This window comes from Pezoporus flaviventris, unplaced genomic scaffold, assembly GCF_033815535.1.
Source record: "Pezoporus flaviventris isolate CSIRO_AGI_PZ_B2104156 unplaced genomic scaffold, CSIRO_AGI_Pfla_v1 ptg000148l, whole genome shotgun sequence".
NCBI lineage: Eukaryota > Metazoa > Chordata > Aves > Psittaciformes > Psittacidae > Pezoporus > Pezoporus flaviventris.
The window spans coordinates 1,876,854-1,895,005 of NW_026892696.1; the positions used below are offsets into that span (position 1 = coordinate 1,876,854).

Sequence of the window (18,152 nt, forward strand, 5' to 3'; positions counted from 1 at the left end):
ATGAAAGTTTACCCTCACTGCATGACTTTGTTACATGAGTAATGCTGCATGCAGAGTGCAGTGAGTCAGAGGTGAAAAAATCAACTGTTGCTGAAGTTAAACAGCTGCTTTTAAAAAACAAGTTAAACTGAGGTCCTGTGGCTTTCATAGAGGTGTGAAAGCTTTTCAACCTATTTCAAGCCTACTTTGGCCCTTGAATTTTGTACTTTAAAAATGCTCAATACCAACTTGCGTTAGTAAAGGACTGACTTAAGATACACACTGGGCTTAAACTTGTTTCAAGTTTGTATATAGTGCATTCATTGTACAGTGGTATCATTAATTTGTCCTTTACTTTTATGCAGCTTTTGAGTGTAAGCGGAAATAAGCCACGTAAGACAAGTTGCAAAATCATTCAGGAAAATTGAGGAAGTTTAAAACAATTTTTTTTTTTTAATTTTAAAGAGAATAAAGAAACATTGCAAAAAAAGACAGTTTACATTATAATTTTTATTTCCAAAGCTTGAAATTGTAGTTCAAGGCACATGAATGAAACAAAAGCACATATAGTTGACATGTTTAGCAATTATTGACCATATGGTTTATCATGATTTTTACACCAAACATTTAAGTGCCTTAAAGTTTAGAAAACATGATGCATATCACTTGACATACAAAGCCCTTTGCTCTGAACTCTGCATTCAGCACTAAACATGCCGCAGAAAAGCTGTGGACTCCAAAGATGCTTTATATCTTGCTAACATATTCTGTTCTTATTTTGCACACATTAACAAACAAGCCAACTATACAGTTAGGAAAAAAAAATGTATATGCTAATTCAAAAGCTTCTACATATCAGCTCTAAAGTGGGCTGAGTAACTGGCTAAAGTGACCCATCAAAACTGGGTATTTTCCAAGCACCCTTTAATTCAGGATGTGTATTTCAATCCCTGCATGTCTCTGCAACAGGAGAAGACAGGAAATTCCTGGTGCAGCAGTCAGAAGAGCAAGCTTTCAGCTAGTAGGTCAGTTCCAGCTGGGCCTACCATGTTTTGCCACATAATGTAAATATCAAGAGCAGAAAATCTGTATCAGTAGTGGAAAGATTTAGCTTCCAATATCTATCTTGTAAATAATTGGTTCTCTGTGAAGCCAATCCCTTCTTTTTGATACATCATTTGGTAGATAAACATGCCACAAGCACTTAACCAGCCAAAACCACTTAAGATTCTGGAGGTTTTTTTAATGCTTAAAATGTAATGTGAAATAATCTTTGGTAGTGTTTAAAAATAAAGCTAGGATACATATATTACCTGCAAATCACATTTCAGATGTAAATCTCATTGCTGCTGGGTTTTTTCTTACTGTATAATCATTTTGTGCTTCTACTAAACTCCTGGTTAGTAAAAACCTTATGAAATATTCCACACTCTGTAGTCTGGGGCAGTGGGAGTCTGTATTGTGTGGGATCCCCATAGATCTGGAATTTTTCAACCGTATTTTCCATGGATCATCTTCTCACACAGATACAGGAATAGTCTTTAGTTTTTATAAGAAGCACTTGTATTTTTCTGGTGTAGAACAGCGTGGCTGCTTGTTTCAACTGTTTTCAGGGCCTGTAGGACAAAAACACAGATGTTTTATGTTCATACTTACCCAAACGTTACGCGGTCTTTACTCTTTCTTCTTGTATGTCTTATTTCACTTTCCAGTTCATAGTTGAGTACTATTGATACAATGCTGTATCAATAGTACTCAAGAAATGTAGTGTGGTCTTTTACTAGTTTGGAGTTTATAAGCACTTCAGATTTACATGGCACCAGTGAATCTTGTTGATACCAAAACAGCTTCTACGAATGTCCAGAGAAATAAGATAAAGATCACTTGTGTCACATGTTATCCCACACTTCCAGAAGTTGGTCCTGTAATACTTCATACTGGATTTTACCTCTGTGCAGTGGAGTAATCCAAAACCCATGCACCTGATGACTATTATAACTGCATGAACGCAGTGTCTGACAAACTTCTCTGAAGTATATGAGTGGGTTTAGATCACCCACCTCACATTGGTGCTGTGAGGTCATGAAACAGGTTATTGTGTCAAAACAGCATTAGAAATTCCCAAAGCAGTCCCTGTGACCTTGCTCAGAGGTTGGTGCTTGTTTGAAAAGCCTGAGTAACTATTTACTTACGAGTACCTGCCTGACATCTTCCTTACAACAGCAATGATGATTCCTGCAAGGATTCCAACTGCAACTATTACTCCAATAATTATTCCAACCAGTGCAATTGTTTCCAGACCACCTGAAAGAATGTGGGGAATGTTAGCATGTTTCTAATGGAGACCACTAATAGAAGGCTACTGATAGAACTGACAGTGTTCTGCTGCATCTCACTCTTTGGGGAAGGTTCCCTTATCTTGTGAACTCTGAATTAGGCTGGGTAAGTTAAGCAGGCTTTTTGTAACCTATAAAAGTGCTTTTGGGCTGAGGGGCTCCATAGAGATATGGCCATGGGGACAGCAATGGGGTGAAACAGAGGAAGAGTTCAGGGAGCAGCTTGTGACTCCTGCCAAAACTTTTATTTAAGTATAGCATGGGCATCACTAGTAGCTTTTTGAAGGGTATCACCTGGCAGTTACGTTCTCCCTTGTTTTTGTAATGGTTACTTCTGTTCATACCTTTTTCAGCTTTCTCTGGCTCCCCACTCAGTCCACCTGTAAAGCCAAAGAGAGAACAATTTTTAATTACCTGCTCAGCTTTGTATGGAGTTTTCCATCCCAATTTTTAATGCTGTATCCAAGGAAAACTGATCTACTTATCCAAGGAAAACGTTTATCAAGCTTTTATTGCAGTGGTTTGAGGGTTGTGTAATAGGTTGTTCTTTCCACAGAAGTGAGCAAATGAGAAGCTTGAGAGAATGAATGCAAAGAGATCCCTGAAGTAACAGAAATTAAAATCTAAGGGACTGATTGATCTTATATATACTAGTGAAGCTTAAGTGTGATCACATCAAGATCAACAAGGATATACCTGGTAGAAAATGATTAAGACAGAAATCAGATTTTAATTGAGATGAAGTTATGCTGATAAGCTGACAGCAAGGCAGACCTTTATTTGCTGAACTACTCTTTGTTAATAAAGGCCTTTTTTGTCAGTTTGAAAGATCCTCAAGTTCCTTAAGTCTTTTGTGTCTGGAAGATTGTATAAAATCTGTTTAGTATACTTCTCTAATCCTGGAATTTTTAGCTGAGAACTCATCAGAAACAGATGAAACACAAATGCTGCTTTGAATTCATTACAAGTGTGTAAGCTCTAATCTTTCATGTATCCTTTTAGAAACATCTGAAAATTCTCCATAAAATTCAAATCTGCTGAACAGTTTGTTATTTAATGCTAAGCTGAGAAGCCTACACTCAGCAGAGACAAGCAGGCTGGGAAAGGAGATAAAAGCATGTACAATTTTTAAACAAACGTGTCTGATTTATTGAGGGATATAAAACTGCTGTAGAACATGAAAGCTTCAAAAAGAAGCTAGCAAAAGAGAGGTGTTTGTTCATAGCTGCTGTCTAGAGGTAATTGGTTTGGGCTACTCTGGGGAGAAGCAGTAAATAATATACCTACTACAAGACTTTGTAGAAATCCAGTTGCCACCAGGTCTGATTTGAGTGTTTCAAAGCAAAGCCTATATGCTAAAACCAAACTGACTTGCAGTGGGATTGACAGATGCCATTCATGTGAATTAAGTTTATCACTAACGTATTCTGATAGGGGAACCTGACATATCTGTGAACCTGATTGACTTCCAGTATTTCTAATCTGATTGTTGAGCTTGTACTTGAGGTAGAGTCCAGACTGAGCATCTGTTGGCAACAGCTACTACTGTTCACATTAAATGAAGAATGGTTTCTTTGGGTTTTCTTAGACACTCTGCTGAATTTGCATTTGGTTATCAGAAAGTTGGTCTGGAAACAAAACCACCTCTTTTCTCATAAAGGTTCATCTGACCACTTTAAAATGAGATCCATTAAACTTAAGACTAAGTCAGTGGTACTGTTATATGACTGAAAAAGCAGAAATTATGATGCTTGTGTTCTCTCCCTTTTTACTGGTATGAGAGTGAAGTGCAAGAACAACCACTGGTGAACAGAATGATATAGCTACTCTTTCCTATTATGAGTGCACATCTGTGATGAAGTTAGGATGAAGAGTGATTATTGAGTAATTTTAGCAATCTCTTTTCAGCAATGCTACCTTTGAGACCAACTTCAACTTAGTATTTGAATTTTCCAGGTCTTGTTTAGTAGGTGGCAGTAGAACTTTGATATAATAAAAGAAATTAAAGAATTTACCATCAGTATTTTCTGTGTTGCCTTCATAACCAGTAGAATTATCACTGTCTTCAGCTGGGGCAAATGCACTTTCTGTGGTCATCAGTTGTCCAAACTGCAAGAGATTGGTTACGCTCTGTAGTCTTGTGGGCAACTACAAGAATTTGGGGGGAGAAAGAGGGGAAAGAAAACCTCAGTACATTTGGTCTGTATGTATGAAATAAGCATTTTAAATCTCTTGGTCTGTCCAGTGGAGGATCTCTTAGCTATCATATGTCATCTTTGATTTGTGTACAGTGACGGGAAAAGTAAAGGGATTTGTATTCCCAGCCAGAGGCTCTCAAGATGGGATGACCTCTCAGTAGCACTATGGAAGGTGTAGGGCAGCACTGCAGAATATTGCAGACCTGCCTTTTTCATTGTTTTTCTTTTTTACAGATTGTCAGTTTGGTTTCACTGAAGCTAATGGAAAGGTACTGTATTAAAGGTAAATGGCAGCACATAAGCAGTTATGAATGCTTTTTACAGCACAGAACTACTGTCAAAAAAAGTGTTTTTAACTTTATTACCTTCAACCTGATTGCTTGCAAAACAAAGATATTGGTGTTAGAGCTCTTATGTTAGAACTCAAGATTATTCTTTGTAATGATTATTGAAAATGTAAGACACAAGACAATACCAGGAATATGAAATCAGGGTACCCTAAAGGGACCTTTGTTCAGAATGATACTCACCAGGGTTGGTGATTCTTCAAGTTCTGTGTCATTTCTGAAATCTGTTGTTGCACTTTCTTCTCCCTCTACAACTGTGCTTGCTGAATAAAAGTTTAGGAAGTGAGTTAGCATTTTTCTTGGTAATCAGATGTCCTGCCTACACTGACATGGAAATTGTGTTAAACACAGGATCTGAGTAGTGTTCCATCTCCTTTTCCCTGTGCACTTAGGTTTGCAAAATTATTTAGATTTCTTTGAATTCTGCTATAGTCTTGTGCAAAGCTGTAGGATAAAGAGCTGAAATTCACATCACTTAAACCTGGCACAACCTTGAAGCTTACTGGTTACTAAACGCATTGTCTAAGAAGAGATTTCTTTAAGGAAAAAATTTCCCCCTTCCCTCTGGATGGAGGCAACTACTCCAGATCTAAAGTTAATGCTTAACTTATGTATTTGATAAATTACTTCAAGCATCTTCCACTTTCTAAAACAATAAGAGCTTTCTTCCATTTTTCAGCTCAGTCCCAGCTACAACCTTTATTTTTAGAACTATCTTGAATGTTTATGGGTGTATCTGTAGTTTAGAAAATATTCCTATACAAATCCATTCTGAGCTTTTTTCTAAGTTGAACACGTTACTTGCTGAATATTGCTGAATAAGGATTTTTTATGTAACAATGTAAGGTCTCCCTTTTCATTCTAGACCTATGTATGTCACCTGTGTTCTTTGGTGTAACAGACATGCAAGTTTTGACCTTCACGATGTTTTTACAAATACCTCAGACTTCATCAATAGGAAAAATAAGATGGAACAAGATAGAACATTAAAGATGAATGTATGAAGACAACTGGTAATATCAATATTAAACATAAGTATCATTTAAGTTTCTTGCTGATTCATAAATTCTGACCATACACAGTATGATGCTACTGCAGTATGGTATCTCTGGGAGTTTCTGATTCAGTGTGCTTACAAAGCTTGGTGAGGCTGCTGTTATGCTGCTGCCTGGGGCATAAGGGTTTCTGCTAACTCCAGATACCGGTGTTTTAAATTTAAGCTAACAGCTAATAATAGCCATTGTCCTGAGCGAAAACTGCAGGCAAAACCCCTTAAACTTCTGAAAAATTCTTTCCTGGATTCAAATTTTGCATCTAACGTTAATTTCAGCAATTGAAGCAAAAGTTTGTCCAAGTAAGTTGTTGCCAGGAAATACTGCAGTGATGGCTGAAGGTTAAAATAAAAATGTTATTTCAAGTGAAGAAGCCAATATTTAGTTTTGAAACAAGTAACGAAATTACACTGAGCACTTTATAGGAAACTTTTCATACAGAGGATGAATGATTTGACATTGGAAAAAAGCAATCTCTGGTTTTGCTTGAAACTCTCACCTGAATTCTACTGGAAACTTGCAAATATTTTTCCTTGCTCCCAAAACTCAGTTTTGAACCAAAGTAATGCTTTTTCATCCATCTCTGGCATTGTAAGACTGAGAGCTTTGTCCAATTGCCAGGAGCCAAACACTGGTCTAAACTTAAACTTCTAATTCCTGGTTTACCCAAGTAAATAGAGTTTTCTATTTTTACACCTTTATAAACCCAAATGCAGATGCACTTTCATTTGAAGAGCCAAAAGGGTGTGCGAGTAGTACTTGAAACACAAACAGATGAAGAAAGTATATTTATATTATGCCAACATGAGGTCTAATTAAGCCAGTGAGTCTCCCCAAAATCATCTTCTAATCCATGGACAGTCTGGAACAGGCTAAGATAAGTTATTTTTACCATCTAGCTTAGAAATAGGATGTTTTGGTCATTTTTGATTGAAATATCCCAGGTGAGCAGCCTTGCATATTTTCTGTTGAGATAGCATAGAGGGGCCTGATTTAGGTGTCTTGCTTTAGCCACCGTCTACCTATCAGGGCATTTTTAAGATATGGCACTACTTTATCATATTTTTGTAAGTGTCTTTAAAGTACAATATTGTACCCAGAGTTTTTCCTTTATATATACAAAGTTAACTTCCTATATTAGCAAGCAGCTTCTCTGAATATACTCTTGGCATGCCAGTAGCTTTCAGCCCTGGAGAGTTACCTGACAGTGAAGGCAGGACAGTGTCACACAGCAAAGGTGGAAAGAATTAGTTTGTCACAAAGAAACATGAAACCATTATTCTTTGTGTGATAAAGTTATTGCAGATTCTTGGCAGTGAATGAAATGTAGAAAATCTCCTTCAGTGCATTTGCCCTCTGGGTACAGTGATTGATAAAAGGAGGTTGCCCAGATTAATCTGGCCTAATTTTAGGTTCTTAAAGGGGCCTAAATAAATGTCTGCTTGCTCTTATCTCCTTTCATAGTCTGTAGGGAAAGATAAATCTAGAAGGTAATTCAGCTCACCTGAGATTTGGGTCACCCTAGGTAGTGCTGCCTTGCCTTTACTGCAAAGGGAAACGAGAATAATATTGCTCCCCTATTACATGCCTCAATCTTACTGATTTCTGTCATCACATCCCAGTCCTGTCCAATCCACATAATTCTGTGTTCAAGCTGAGCTGCAGGATATGCAGGGGAATAGTCCCTGACTGTATTTTTAGGTTTGTTTTTCTGGCGAGACAGTGGGGGTGGTAGTTAAGCTGACACTACTAACTGACCAAAAGACAGACTGGGATGTAATTTAGCAGTGTACTACATTTGTAAGAAGGAATACTTGATACCAGACAACTCTTTGGCCCAGAAAGTCGTAATAGAGTAAAAAGTATTTAACTGGAATTGAGACGAACTATTGGACTTGAAATGTCTTTCCTTCGACCTAGTACAAGGCACATATATCACTGACATCAAAGAGACTGTAAATAGGATGCAGGGCTGTATGTGCTTTAGTTATTTGTTTGTTTTGTCTAATGTGGGTGAGTGTAGCAAGAGCCATAGGGTTAAGTAGTGCTTTTGTGTATGTTCTTGATATGATCTTCAAGGAGGCTGCAAATGAAAACATTGCCTCGCAGTGCTGTGGTTGTCTCCAACCAGCATTATAGTCTCTTCTATTTGCAGCTGTATGTTGCTGCAGATGTGAATGATTCATTGCATCTCTTTCTGCCAGAGTTCCAGCTGGGTGTGTTTCAGTTCAAAGTCCTCAGCTGCTATCAGGCTGCCAGCTTCTCACACCAGGAGAAAATGGGATGCCTTTAAAAGTTTAATACTGCTTTGAAACCATCCCATGGTTAAGCATCCCATGACCCACTTAGGGGAAGATGAGCTCACTGCTCATTGTTATGCATGGAATGACAGTTTACTAGAAAAACCTCTTAGGGTTGCTTTCAAAGCACAGTGGTTGCGTTGAAAAGTGAGTGGTAAAACTGTTGTTCATTAGCATTTCTTTCAGATATCTCCAAACCCAACAAAGATACTTCTGAAGATGAAAAATGTTGTAGGATCTTGTTTCTTTCCTGGCAGCCTGAATAAACCCAGCCACTAGTGAGCAAAGGCAGCTGTAAGCCTGTATTTTAGCTTAGTCCTCGAAATAGGAAGCCCTCAAAATAGAATGTTTCCATCTCTGTGATAAGAGAGCAGTAGATAAAAATGGGTAACCTTAAAGGATTCCCTCTAGCAAGAGCTGAAATAACCTTTATTGCTCATTGCCCCTCTGTGCCTATTAAAATAAAAGCAGCTTCAGTTATTTATAACAGCTAAAAAAAAGAAAAAATCTGCAGGTGAACTGTTAAACTAAAGCTTTGAGCTGAGAATTCAACTTTATTTTTATGTGTATCTTACTGATATCATATTTTATCCTATCCAGCTGTGCCATATAGGTGCTTTGGGGAATGCTGCTCTAGAGAAACAAGGGAAAAAATTTAGTGGGACAGGTCACTTGAGAGATACCACTCTTGTGCATCTGGACTTTACTGATGTTTTTCAGTATCTGCTTCCTGAATTGTTACAGGCCAACTGGTGGTTGAAGGACTGTGTGTGTACATGTGTGTTGGCTGTCATGTTTTGCCAACATTTTATTCAGCATTTGTCCTGATACAGGAATTCCCTTTCTGAGGAAGTACTCTTCACTCACAGATCTGAGCAAAGTAGTCTTAGAGCCTGTATCTTGTTATTGGAATCAATTCAGCTCTAGTTCAATGGAAACTTTTATTAATGGTGGTGGAAGCTGAACAAAACTGTGTGATTTGATAAGGTTATCTGCCCTCAGAATACAGAATGTCTCAGCAGCAGCTCTGTGATTTTCAAAAACAGTTTTGTCAGTGATTTGGCTTCATCCTCAATTTAAATATATTCCAGAGTCAGGTCCAAAGCCGACCTCATCAGCCCAGCCTTCTCTGGTAGGAGTTTTCCATTATTTCTCTATAATTAAGTATTTTCTGGGATTTATAAAAGCATATAGTTGTCTTTGTGTGTGTGAAGTAGTTTCATGCTGCCAAATACAGGCTACAGAATTTTTTGCACTTAGAAAATTTGAGGGTTTGAGGAATATAATATAGTTTATGCTGAGTTTTACCTTCTGGATTTTGAAGTTTTGGACAGTTAAAATTTTCAGGCTCTTGAAAGGAAGTTCTTCATGGAAACTGAAATTCTCATTGTACCTCTGGTTCAAGCATTATTCATGACATCTGCAGTACCCTGAGCACTTTGCATCTTTACCCTCTTTGGGGCCACAGCATTGGCGTATCTTGTGTTAATTCCTTCTGGTAGTTGGACTAATGTATCATGCCACAATAAAGAAATGCCCTGATGTATGATTAAGTGTCTAGGCTTCTTGTTCAGGAGAAAGTATACTGTCTGTGTGACTCCTGCGATGCTTACTACAGTTTTCTTTCACAAAGACTGACAGCTTTGCTTTATGTAATCAAGGAAGCTGGATGACAAAATACCATGATTGTATATCTGCCAGTTGAAAAGTGGCCGTGATGCACAAGAAATGATTTAGTTCAGCCTTCTTCAGAGTATGGCTGCCTTTGTTCAGGTAATCCATGTAGCTCTTGATGACAGTGTTTTGCTGAATTGTCAGAAACATATCCTTTGGTCACCACACCCTACCACAGATGGTTTCTATTGCTATGACTGGCTTAGCCAAAGGAACAAAATCAGAGTTGAATTCTACAGTGCCAAGTGACAAAAAACTATGTCCTGGGTTCAGCTACTCTGCTGCTTCTGAAGGAAGTCACATGGCTTCTGAATGTTACAATATTCTACACAGCTGTATTTGATACCCACAGAAAAGCAAAGTATATTTTAACTGGGCAGATAGAGGGGAAAATAGCACTTAAAGAGCAGTGATGTGTATATGACCCACAACCAAAGCTATGAAACAAAGCCACAGGAGGAAGTGGTGGTAACTTACTAAGCTTTTCTTGTGCATGATAAAATTGACCACAGAGCTGTGGGCATTGAAAAGGAAAAGAATATTTAATTCCATTATGGGGTATTCCTTGGAGAACTAGAGAACTAGAAGTGAATCTTCTAAGATTTATGGGTTTAATACTGTTGCTGTGTCAGTCTGTGATTTCTTACGTGATAATTACACTGAAGTCAGGGTTGTTATCCCATGAATGTGGGGTAAACCGACTTTCTTACAGTATTTTCTGTTATCCCATGAATGTGGGATAAACCGACTTTCTTACAGTATTTTCTGCCCCATGACCCTGCTGCCCTGGTTGAGGTCTTACTAGCAACTTTGTTGTTGTTGTTCCCTCTGAGCAGTAAGGGTTTGACTGGGGCAACAACACTGGACTAGTGATCAAATGTAAGTCTAAGAGAATATGTATTGGCTTGAAATGGTGTACACATCTGAATTGTGCCCTCACAAAGGAATATTCTGATGCAGTTTATGCTAGATGTTGTAGTGTTTGTAACCAACAAATACAAAGATGGAAAAAAACATGAGGAAGTCTTAAAGCAACATGAGAACGTGCTCAGCATCAGCTTCTATTTGCTTTGAGAATCTTGGCCAAGCTTCTGAGAAAGTGAGTTAAAATCAGTAGTAAATTTAACATTTTTTCTCATTTGTTTCTCTGTAGAACATCCCAGCATACCTATACTCCCAATCCTACATCTCTTTCTGAAACGCTCTGCAGCCTGTTGTGCCCCACACAGCCATGGGAGCTTTGCTGTAGAATGAATTCAAGCTGAGGGTATGGTATGTGCACACGCAACTTAGAGGAGGCCGTTTTGGAGGCTGCCTTGCCTGCAGCATGAATCCAGGATGCAGTGAATAGTAGGACCTGGCAGCATTTGGGTTCCATCCTTTAGTCCCTAACCACATCCAGACAAAAAGCAAACAAACCAACAAAACAAAAGTGCAGCTGAAACAGACCATGTGTTAGAGCTGGGCAAACGGTAGTTTCTGTGGCCTGCATGGATGTATGGCTTGCCTCAGAGGACATGAGGAAGAAACACTGCATGCTTCTCTCAGAGCCCAACAGCCTGAATGCTGTGGGTTATCATTTACTGGCATTTTATTTTCTATTAAGACATGCTTGAGGTTCTCAGCTGCTGGTTTCTGCAGATGACTTTCAAGTTCTAGATCTTGGGTAAATGCATGGGTTCAGTGGAAACTGTTGAATTACAGGAGTGGAGAATCTGGGTGCCTTTTTTTCAGTTTTCACTGTGCAGCCTGAGTTAAAGTTTGCTTGTAAGCTTTTAAATATGAATCTTTTGCCTGTAAAGTTACACAGATTCAAACCCCATCTTTTGTGATAGGGATGGGCAAGCCTCTCTGAAGCCTCTTTGCTTTCCCTGTGGAGTAAGCAAATTTCATCTATTCTCTGCTGGTCTTTTACCAAGATACTGCAAACCAGAGTCACTAATTTGCAGACTTACTAACTGAGATCCATTAAGATGTTTTTCTCTTCTTTGTGATGAATAAGTTTGGGGTATTGGACATGAAGAGCTAGATTCATCTCATGCTAATGTAGTTTTCCAGAGGCCTGTGTGGGAACACATGCACAAGTGCACTCATCATTCATGATGCAGCCAGATGCAGAGTGAAAGGCTTTGTCATGCTTACTGAGTACAAAACTGATCCTTGTGAGTCACATGTGACTGTTCATTTTGGTGGTTCATTTTATGTACTACCAGCAGTTACCCAGTTTGATTTTCAGAAGTGTTTGGAGTAAACCAAGATCTGTTTGAAACAATCCTTTCTTGTTATTTTGTTGATTCTAGTCTTCATGATTTTGAAAAATATAAAATACTTTTTAGTCTTTCATATTTGACTGTAAACTTCAGTTTTCTCTTACCATATAAACACTTTTCATCTCAATTACCCTATGTGTTTACTTATAGTTCAACAGAAATATAATGTAATGTGACCTAGTATAAACCTGTTTAATGGAGACTTGCATAAGGAGATACAATCTAATATTTGCCTCTAGGTAAGATCAGGCATGTGGACAGTTGATGCAGCTCAGGTGACATGTGGTAACTTGTTAAACAATCTCGTTAGTTTTTGTTCATGTTATGTGACAGCCAAGAGAGTCATCTCCTTCCCTGCAATGATACCTGCACCAGGGGAAAGGTTTCAGACTAGGAAATGTCACCTCCGTAACCACTTGTGCCTTTAATTGTTTGATTAATGCTGTGCCCAGAAAGAATCAGGTTAACTTCCATTTCAACTCATTTGGTCTGATCCTGTGTGCAAAGGTTTGGCTGAGTTCTTATGTGCTGAACAGGATCACAGGACAAAAATTATCTGCTAATCATTGATAGGAAACATTTAGCCTACGAGAGTCTAAGGATTCATCAGCTTGTATAAGAGTGCTCAGGGCTCTCTTTGCTTGTAAGAACAAGAAAGTAGTTGGCTGTTTCAGTGAGGATTTAAACCATGAATGGATAACACAAATAGAGTGTTATCCATCAGCAGATACTGATGAAACTACTCAGATTGTGGATCCCTTTTTGAAGGGTGAAAAATGCTATGCTTAAAACTAGGATCAACAGCTGAATTCAGTTTATTTGGCAGTTCAAGGAGGAATTTGGAACCAATAATCTTTTTTGGACATACGCTTCCTGATTGAAACGAACCTGCTTTTCTTGAGTCAGTCTCAATCCATAAAAGAATGTCCAAATATAACAGAAGGATGGCTGTAGACATTTTTCCTTTAAAACCCTCAGGCCAAATTGTCTATTCCTGAGGTTCAGGTATCTGAACATACCCACTCCCCTGAGTATTGTACGAGCCTAAAAACTTCTATTTTCACTAGCAGTGCAGGCACAGATTGTCCAGGGTGAAACTGTCATTCTAAGTCTAGTCTAACTTACAATTGCTAATGGGTATCAGTAAACAGCACTGATACACATGCTAAATAATCAAGACTTGCTTATTTTATATCTGGAGTCTGTTTTCCTCGTGTTCCCTTTGGAAGTCATCTGAAATGACTTGTTCCGCATGAAGTCATAAAACCTAAACAGACACAGAAGGCCTTAAATACTGTGAACTGTGTTCTAGATCCAAGTGTGGAGTTCAATGCAAACTATATCGGAAATGGAGGTAGAATCTTGCACGCAGGAAATATTTCAGCATTCTTTTGGCTGGCAGGATTTCAACCTGAGCATTGCTGGGCTCCTTCTCTTAGGGTTGAAAGAAAGAAAATATACTTAAAAATTCCCCAAAAGCCTGTGATGAAGATGAAAGACCTTTTCCTACAAGAAAAGGCATCTGGTATTATGGTATCTTAGAAACTGCTGGAGAGAATTCTATGAATTTGGGATGGTTTTTCCTCATTTCTCATGGCTTTAAGCTTTGGTCCAGGTAATACTGATACTTTTTCAGGTAAGCTAGCTCGGTAAGCCTAGAAAGGAATAGTTGGGACTTGCCTAATTTCTGTGGATTTTACATTTTCTGTGAAATTTTGAAGTGCAGCTCCCAAGCTTCCAGCCTCACATTCTGCCATCCAGTCCAGAGCACCTGGAATTACCATTAGAAGTCTCAAGCCAACATTCACACATCCTGTATATTGATATAGCCCCACTATTCCAGCAGAATGAGAGAGATTGACACCAAGCCAAAATTAGGTCACATCATTCAGTTAGGGTCCCTAGATCTAAGTCAGACAAGTAGATTTATGCTTTGGAAGACAAGCAGGCTGAGTCTCTGTTTATTGTTTCAAAGCACTAGGACTTGGGACATGTTCCATAGCAACAGCAACTGGATTTTACCACTACAGGCATACCTCACACCTCAGGCACGTTGCCTGATGGCCAATTCATTCATAATGAGTCAAATACTATGCAGAAAGAGTGGGGTTTTTTGAATGCAAAATTCCTGGAATCAAGTACTGCTCAGGGTAATTCTGATTTACTGTTAATCAGACTCTTCTTTAGCTGTAAAAAGACTTAATCTGTTTTACCTTAAAGTGTGTGGTTTATTTTTCTTAAAAAATTATAAATAAATAGTTTGCCAAATAAACTTCCTGATTAGATATGTAATGCTCTTCAAATCTATCTTGCGTAATAATTCTTCCTGGTTTCCCTCGCTTGTATACATTGCTTACGGCTAAGTTAGTATTAGCAAAATCCTGCATAAGGCTCAAATTCTAAGCTGTTGTAATGCCTCAAAGTACCGAACCTAAACTCTTGAATGGAAAGATTTACAAGTTACTGTCACAGAGTTTCACCACCTAAATATCAGTTACCACTAAATTATTGCTTGCAGTCATCTTTGCATATATACAGTGAAACTACAAACATTCCAAGGGCTGATGCTGTGCCTTCCCTGTCTGCTTGTACCCTTCTTCCTTTACACAGACACACAGAAAATGCTTTTCTAATAGAGCATAACTCATCTGAAAACTTTGGATGTGTTTCTTTCCCTATTACAGCCATAGTAGATGCCGAGGAGTAGCTTAAGGATTTGAAGGAAAGTTTCATAAACAGGACAGAGCAACTCTATTGGCTGTGAGTAAGGACACAAACTGTTACATTACAGGAAATAACTGGAAATCATTGTAACCAACATTTCTTCTTACCTTCTTCCACAAGTGCTACGAAAGGTACTCTCCCTAGAACGAAGATGAAGAATTGAACTTTGATCATAACAAACATCTTTGATCTGCTTTGAGAATAGTTTTCCAATCCTGAGACCAGATGGACCCAAATTCAGATCAATTTTTGGAGAACTGAGATCACAGAAAGAAATCGCTGCAAAAAATACTTTGGTATTCCAAATATTCCTTTAACTGCTGTAGTCTAGAGGGGGAAGGTTTTCCCAGATGATAACTATACAACTAAGGAAAGCTGAGTGGAGTCAGCATTATTTGCTTTAGCGAAGGGGTGGGAGCATGCCTAAGGTGGTCCTCAAAGGGCCAGGCCCGCCCTCTGCATTCTGTTTGGTCAGTACTAAAATGATGATCTCAGCCCAGGTTTAAAGTTACAGGAGCTGTGGCTTTCAGAAGACTCTTATTTAGTAAAGGGGGAAAGGGTATTCAGGCAGAGGGAGGTGTTCAGGGAGTTCTCTCCCTTCTGCAAACTGTCCTTAAGAAATATTTAAGGAACGACGCTAAGGACATTTTTCCTGTTATTTCCAGCAGGGAACTGATGTTTTTTTTCATTTCAAAGTGAGCACCCATGTTTATCTGAGCAAGTGTGGTAGTGGATGTGCAGTTAGGGAGACTGAAATAGTTTTAGGACAGGACATTTAATTCTGCAGTAAATACTGTCTGAATTTTTCTGCACGCTGAAGTCTCTGTTGTGTCCTCAAGTGACATCTAGCTTCCTCCAGCATCGGTCTCTGCCCACAGGCTTGCTGGGCTCGTCGGCATGCTAATATGACCCTGCAGAGGTGGAGGTTTTTCCCTTTCTGAGGGAAAGTATGTAGCTATTAGTAGTAAAGCTGTACAATGGTCTATACAAGACTAGATATTTTTTCTTGTGTATGTTTCTGCCCATCAGCATTCTATGGCATGAGTGCAAGACTAGATGAACACCCTACCAACATCTGTAACAGACACTACTTCTCACAAGTCATGGTGGTTAGACAGGAGCTGGGACTGAATTAGGACCTGGGAAGCAATGATTTATATTAATCCTTTTCTGAATCTTCCCTTGTCTTGGGCAAGTAATAATCTAATGATTGACATCTGTTTAGCAATGTGGTGAGTTTTAATCAGGGTTCACATGTGCCAGTGTGCCACATGGCTGAGTGGAGGAAGAATGTAACCTCCTTGGGTTTCTCTACCTCAAAGTCCTGTGGTGCCAGGACATTAGGCTCTGAAGCATAGATTTGTTTTCTTTCTGCTGAGAGCTGTGGAGGAGGTCAGCTCTGCAGGAGAGTGGGGCATGCTTATGGAAGAGGTTTTGACTTACAAAACAACTCTGAAACCTGGCTACGTTGTTTTGCTCAGTGAGTGATAGTCAGAGCTGACCCCACAACGCTTTGTTGCACTATGAAGGAGCAAAGCAAGTCCAAACATAAGCAGTGGTAGTAATGTAAAGAGGGCTGCAGGTAGGAAATGCAACACCTTCCATAAGGCTTTTCTTTTGAAAGGGATAGGTGCCAAAGGAATTTCTTAGCTATAGATCTAAGTTATGGTGCTGTAATTGTACTCTTTGGATTGAAGAAGACTAGGAGAGAAGGATTTCAAATAGTCAATGCAAAGAAACAACAGGCAATATTGGCTCATTTCTTTAGAAAAACAGTGAAATATTACCATCTACTAACTTTCAGCATGTCACGGGTCTTAAAATCTGGGATTAATTATTCCTCGATAATGCAGCTTCAGATTTACTTAAAGAATGTTTGCTTACTGGGCAATGCCATCATGTGAAGCTGAGATTTGCTGGGGGAGTATGTCAGTTTTAATGAAACTTACTTTGGAAAATGGAAACAAATCATTTCTACCATATCAGAGCAGAATATCTGGAATTCTGTCTGTATTTTCAGAACCAAAACTGAATGTAATACACTATGAAAGACAAGCTGGAACAAACAGTGACTTCTTAATGTTAACAAGTCAGTAGGAACAAAGAGAAGGTATTAGGATTTCATTCAGTTTCCTTCAGAGGTGCCCTGAAGACATGTCACGTTTATTCATGGAAATGAATCTGCCTCAGGTTTAAGAATAAGCTTTTCTCAGGAAGGACAAGCTCTTTGCTGAATGAAATAATGTTTTCCTTTAAACAGTAGTGTATTCTGGGTATAGAACCGGAGCTCTTGAGCTTTCAGGGATTGTAGATGTCCAAGTTCCAGTGGCTACTTCAATACTTTCTAACATTTTTAGTATTCTTCCCAAAAAGGAATCGTTTCTCCTATAGCAGCTATTTCTACTGCTGCTCAAAGAAAAAGTCTGTAGATAAATTTACTGAACTATGAAGAATTCAATAAAAGCAGCTTCTATCACGGCATCAAACTGATAGATATACAAATATAGATATATCAAAGGTATACAAAGAAAAGGAAAAAAATTTGCCTACCAAGTTGGTGAAAAAAGCTAGAATTGTCTTACTATTTGTCATCTTGCTAATTGTCCTTAAGGAACAATGCAATTGTTAGTGTTGAACCAATTGTTCCTTGGGGACAACAGTGATAGGAACTTGCCTTCTAATGGTGTCAGCATGTTGCTGAGTAAGGAGATTAAGGCTGGGAGCCATTGCTGAGCCATCTGATTTAAACCATCAACTAAATTCTTTCAAAAGAGCCAATACATCCTTGAAAGAGAGCATGGAGCCAGGGAGAGAGGAAGGAGCAGTTTTCCTCTGAACTGTAACAAATCAATAGGTTTTAATGAAACTATAGTTTAACATATTATCATCTGGTTAAGTCAATAGGGTTTGTGAAAATGAAGGAATTATTCTAGGTTCTGATTTAACAGTTCATCTGTGTTTAAAGCAGCACTGAACTATGTGCTCAGCTTGCTTCAAAACGCAAGTTAAGCACTTACTCTATGTAAGTGCATGTCTCTGGGAGTGGACTTGCACATGTGCTCCAGCGCTGCAGTGAGCTGAGGTTTAGGGCTATGAAGAGATGTCGGAATTTGGTATTTTTTGTTCTGGGTGTGTTCTGACAGTTCCCACAAATTGCCAGGATATGAGTGCATGGGCGCCCTCCTTTTGTTTTCGTCAATTTTTTGGCCAGGCAGCTCTGTGTGGTTTTAATCACAGTGGTTTAAGGGAGGAGGTGGAAAGGGTCTTGAGTA

At 38.7% G+C, this 18,152-nt stretch overlaps 1 protein-coding gene across 2 annotated transcripts; it reads right to left on the reverse strand.

Annotated features, from left to right (window-relative positions):
- Positions 1 to 1,267: 1,267 nt before the first annotated feature.
- PDPN (podoplanin) lies at positions 1,268 to 15,295 on the reverse strand. Of its 2 annotated transcripts, none has more exons than XM_061479330.1 (6): positions 14,988 to 15,295; positions 5,044 to 5,123; positions 4,331 to 4,463; positions 2,660 to 2,695; positions 2,178 to 2,283; positions 1,268 to 1,595 (listed from the first exon to the last, which is right to left on the reverse strand). In XM_061479330.1, exons 1-6 carry the CDS (start codon positions 15,061 to 15,063, stop codon positions 1,589 to 1,591), a joined length of 438 nt encoding a protein of 145 aa, XP_061335314.1. In that variant the 5' UTR covers positions 15,064 to 15,295; the 3' UTR covers positions 1,268 to 1,588. The 2 variants fall into 2 exon arrangements, with proteins under 2 accessions (XP_061335314.1, XP_061335313.1); XM_061479329.1 differs by having other exon boundaries at positions 2,172 to 2,283.
- Positions 15,296 to 18,152: the final 2,857 nt, after the last annotated feature.

Bases quoted from the DNA above. Each gene is read 5' to 3' on its own strand.
- PDPN (XM_061479329.1), bottom strand. From the start codon at position 15,063: ATGTTTGTTATGATCAAAGTTCAATTCTTCATCTTCGTTCTAGGGAGA. The intron at 4,464-5,043 runs GTGAGTATCATT...AAATTCTTGTAG, and splicing joins TTGAAGAATCACCAACCCTG to TTGCCCACAAGACTACAGAG. The intron at 2,284-2,659 runs GTATGAACAGAA...ACATTCTTTCAG, and splicing joins GCCAGAGAAAGCTGAAAAAG to GTGGTCTGGAAACAATTGCA.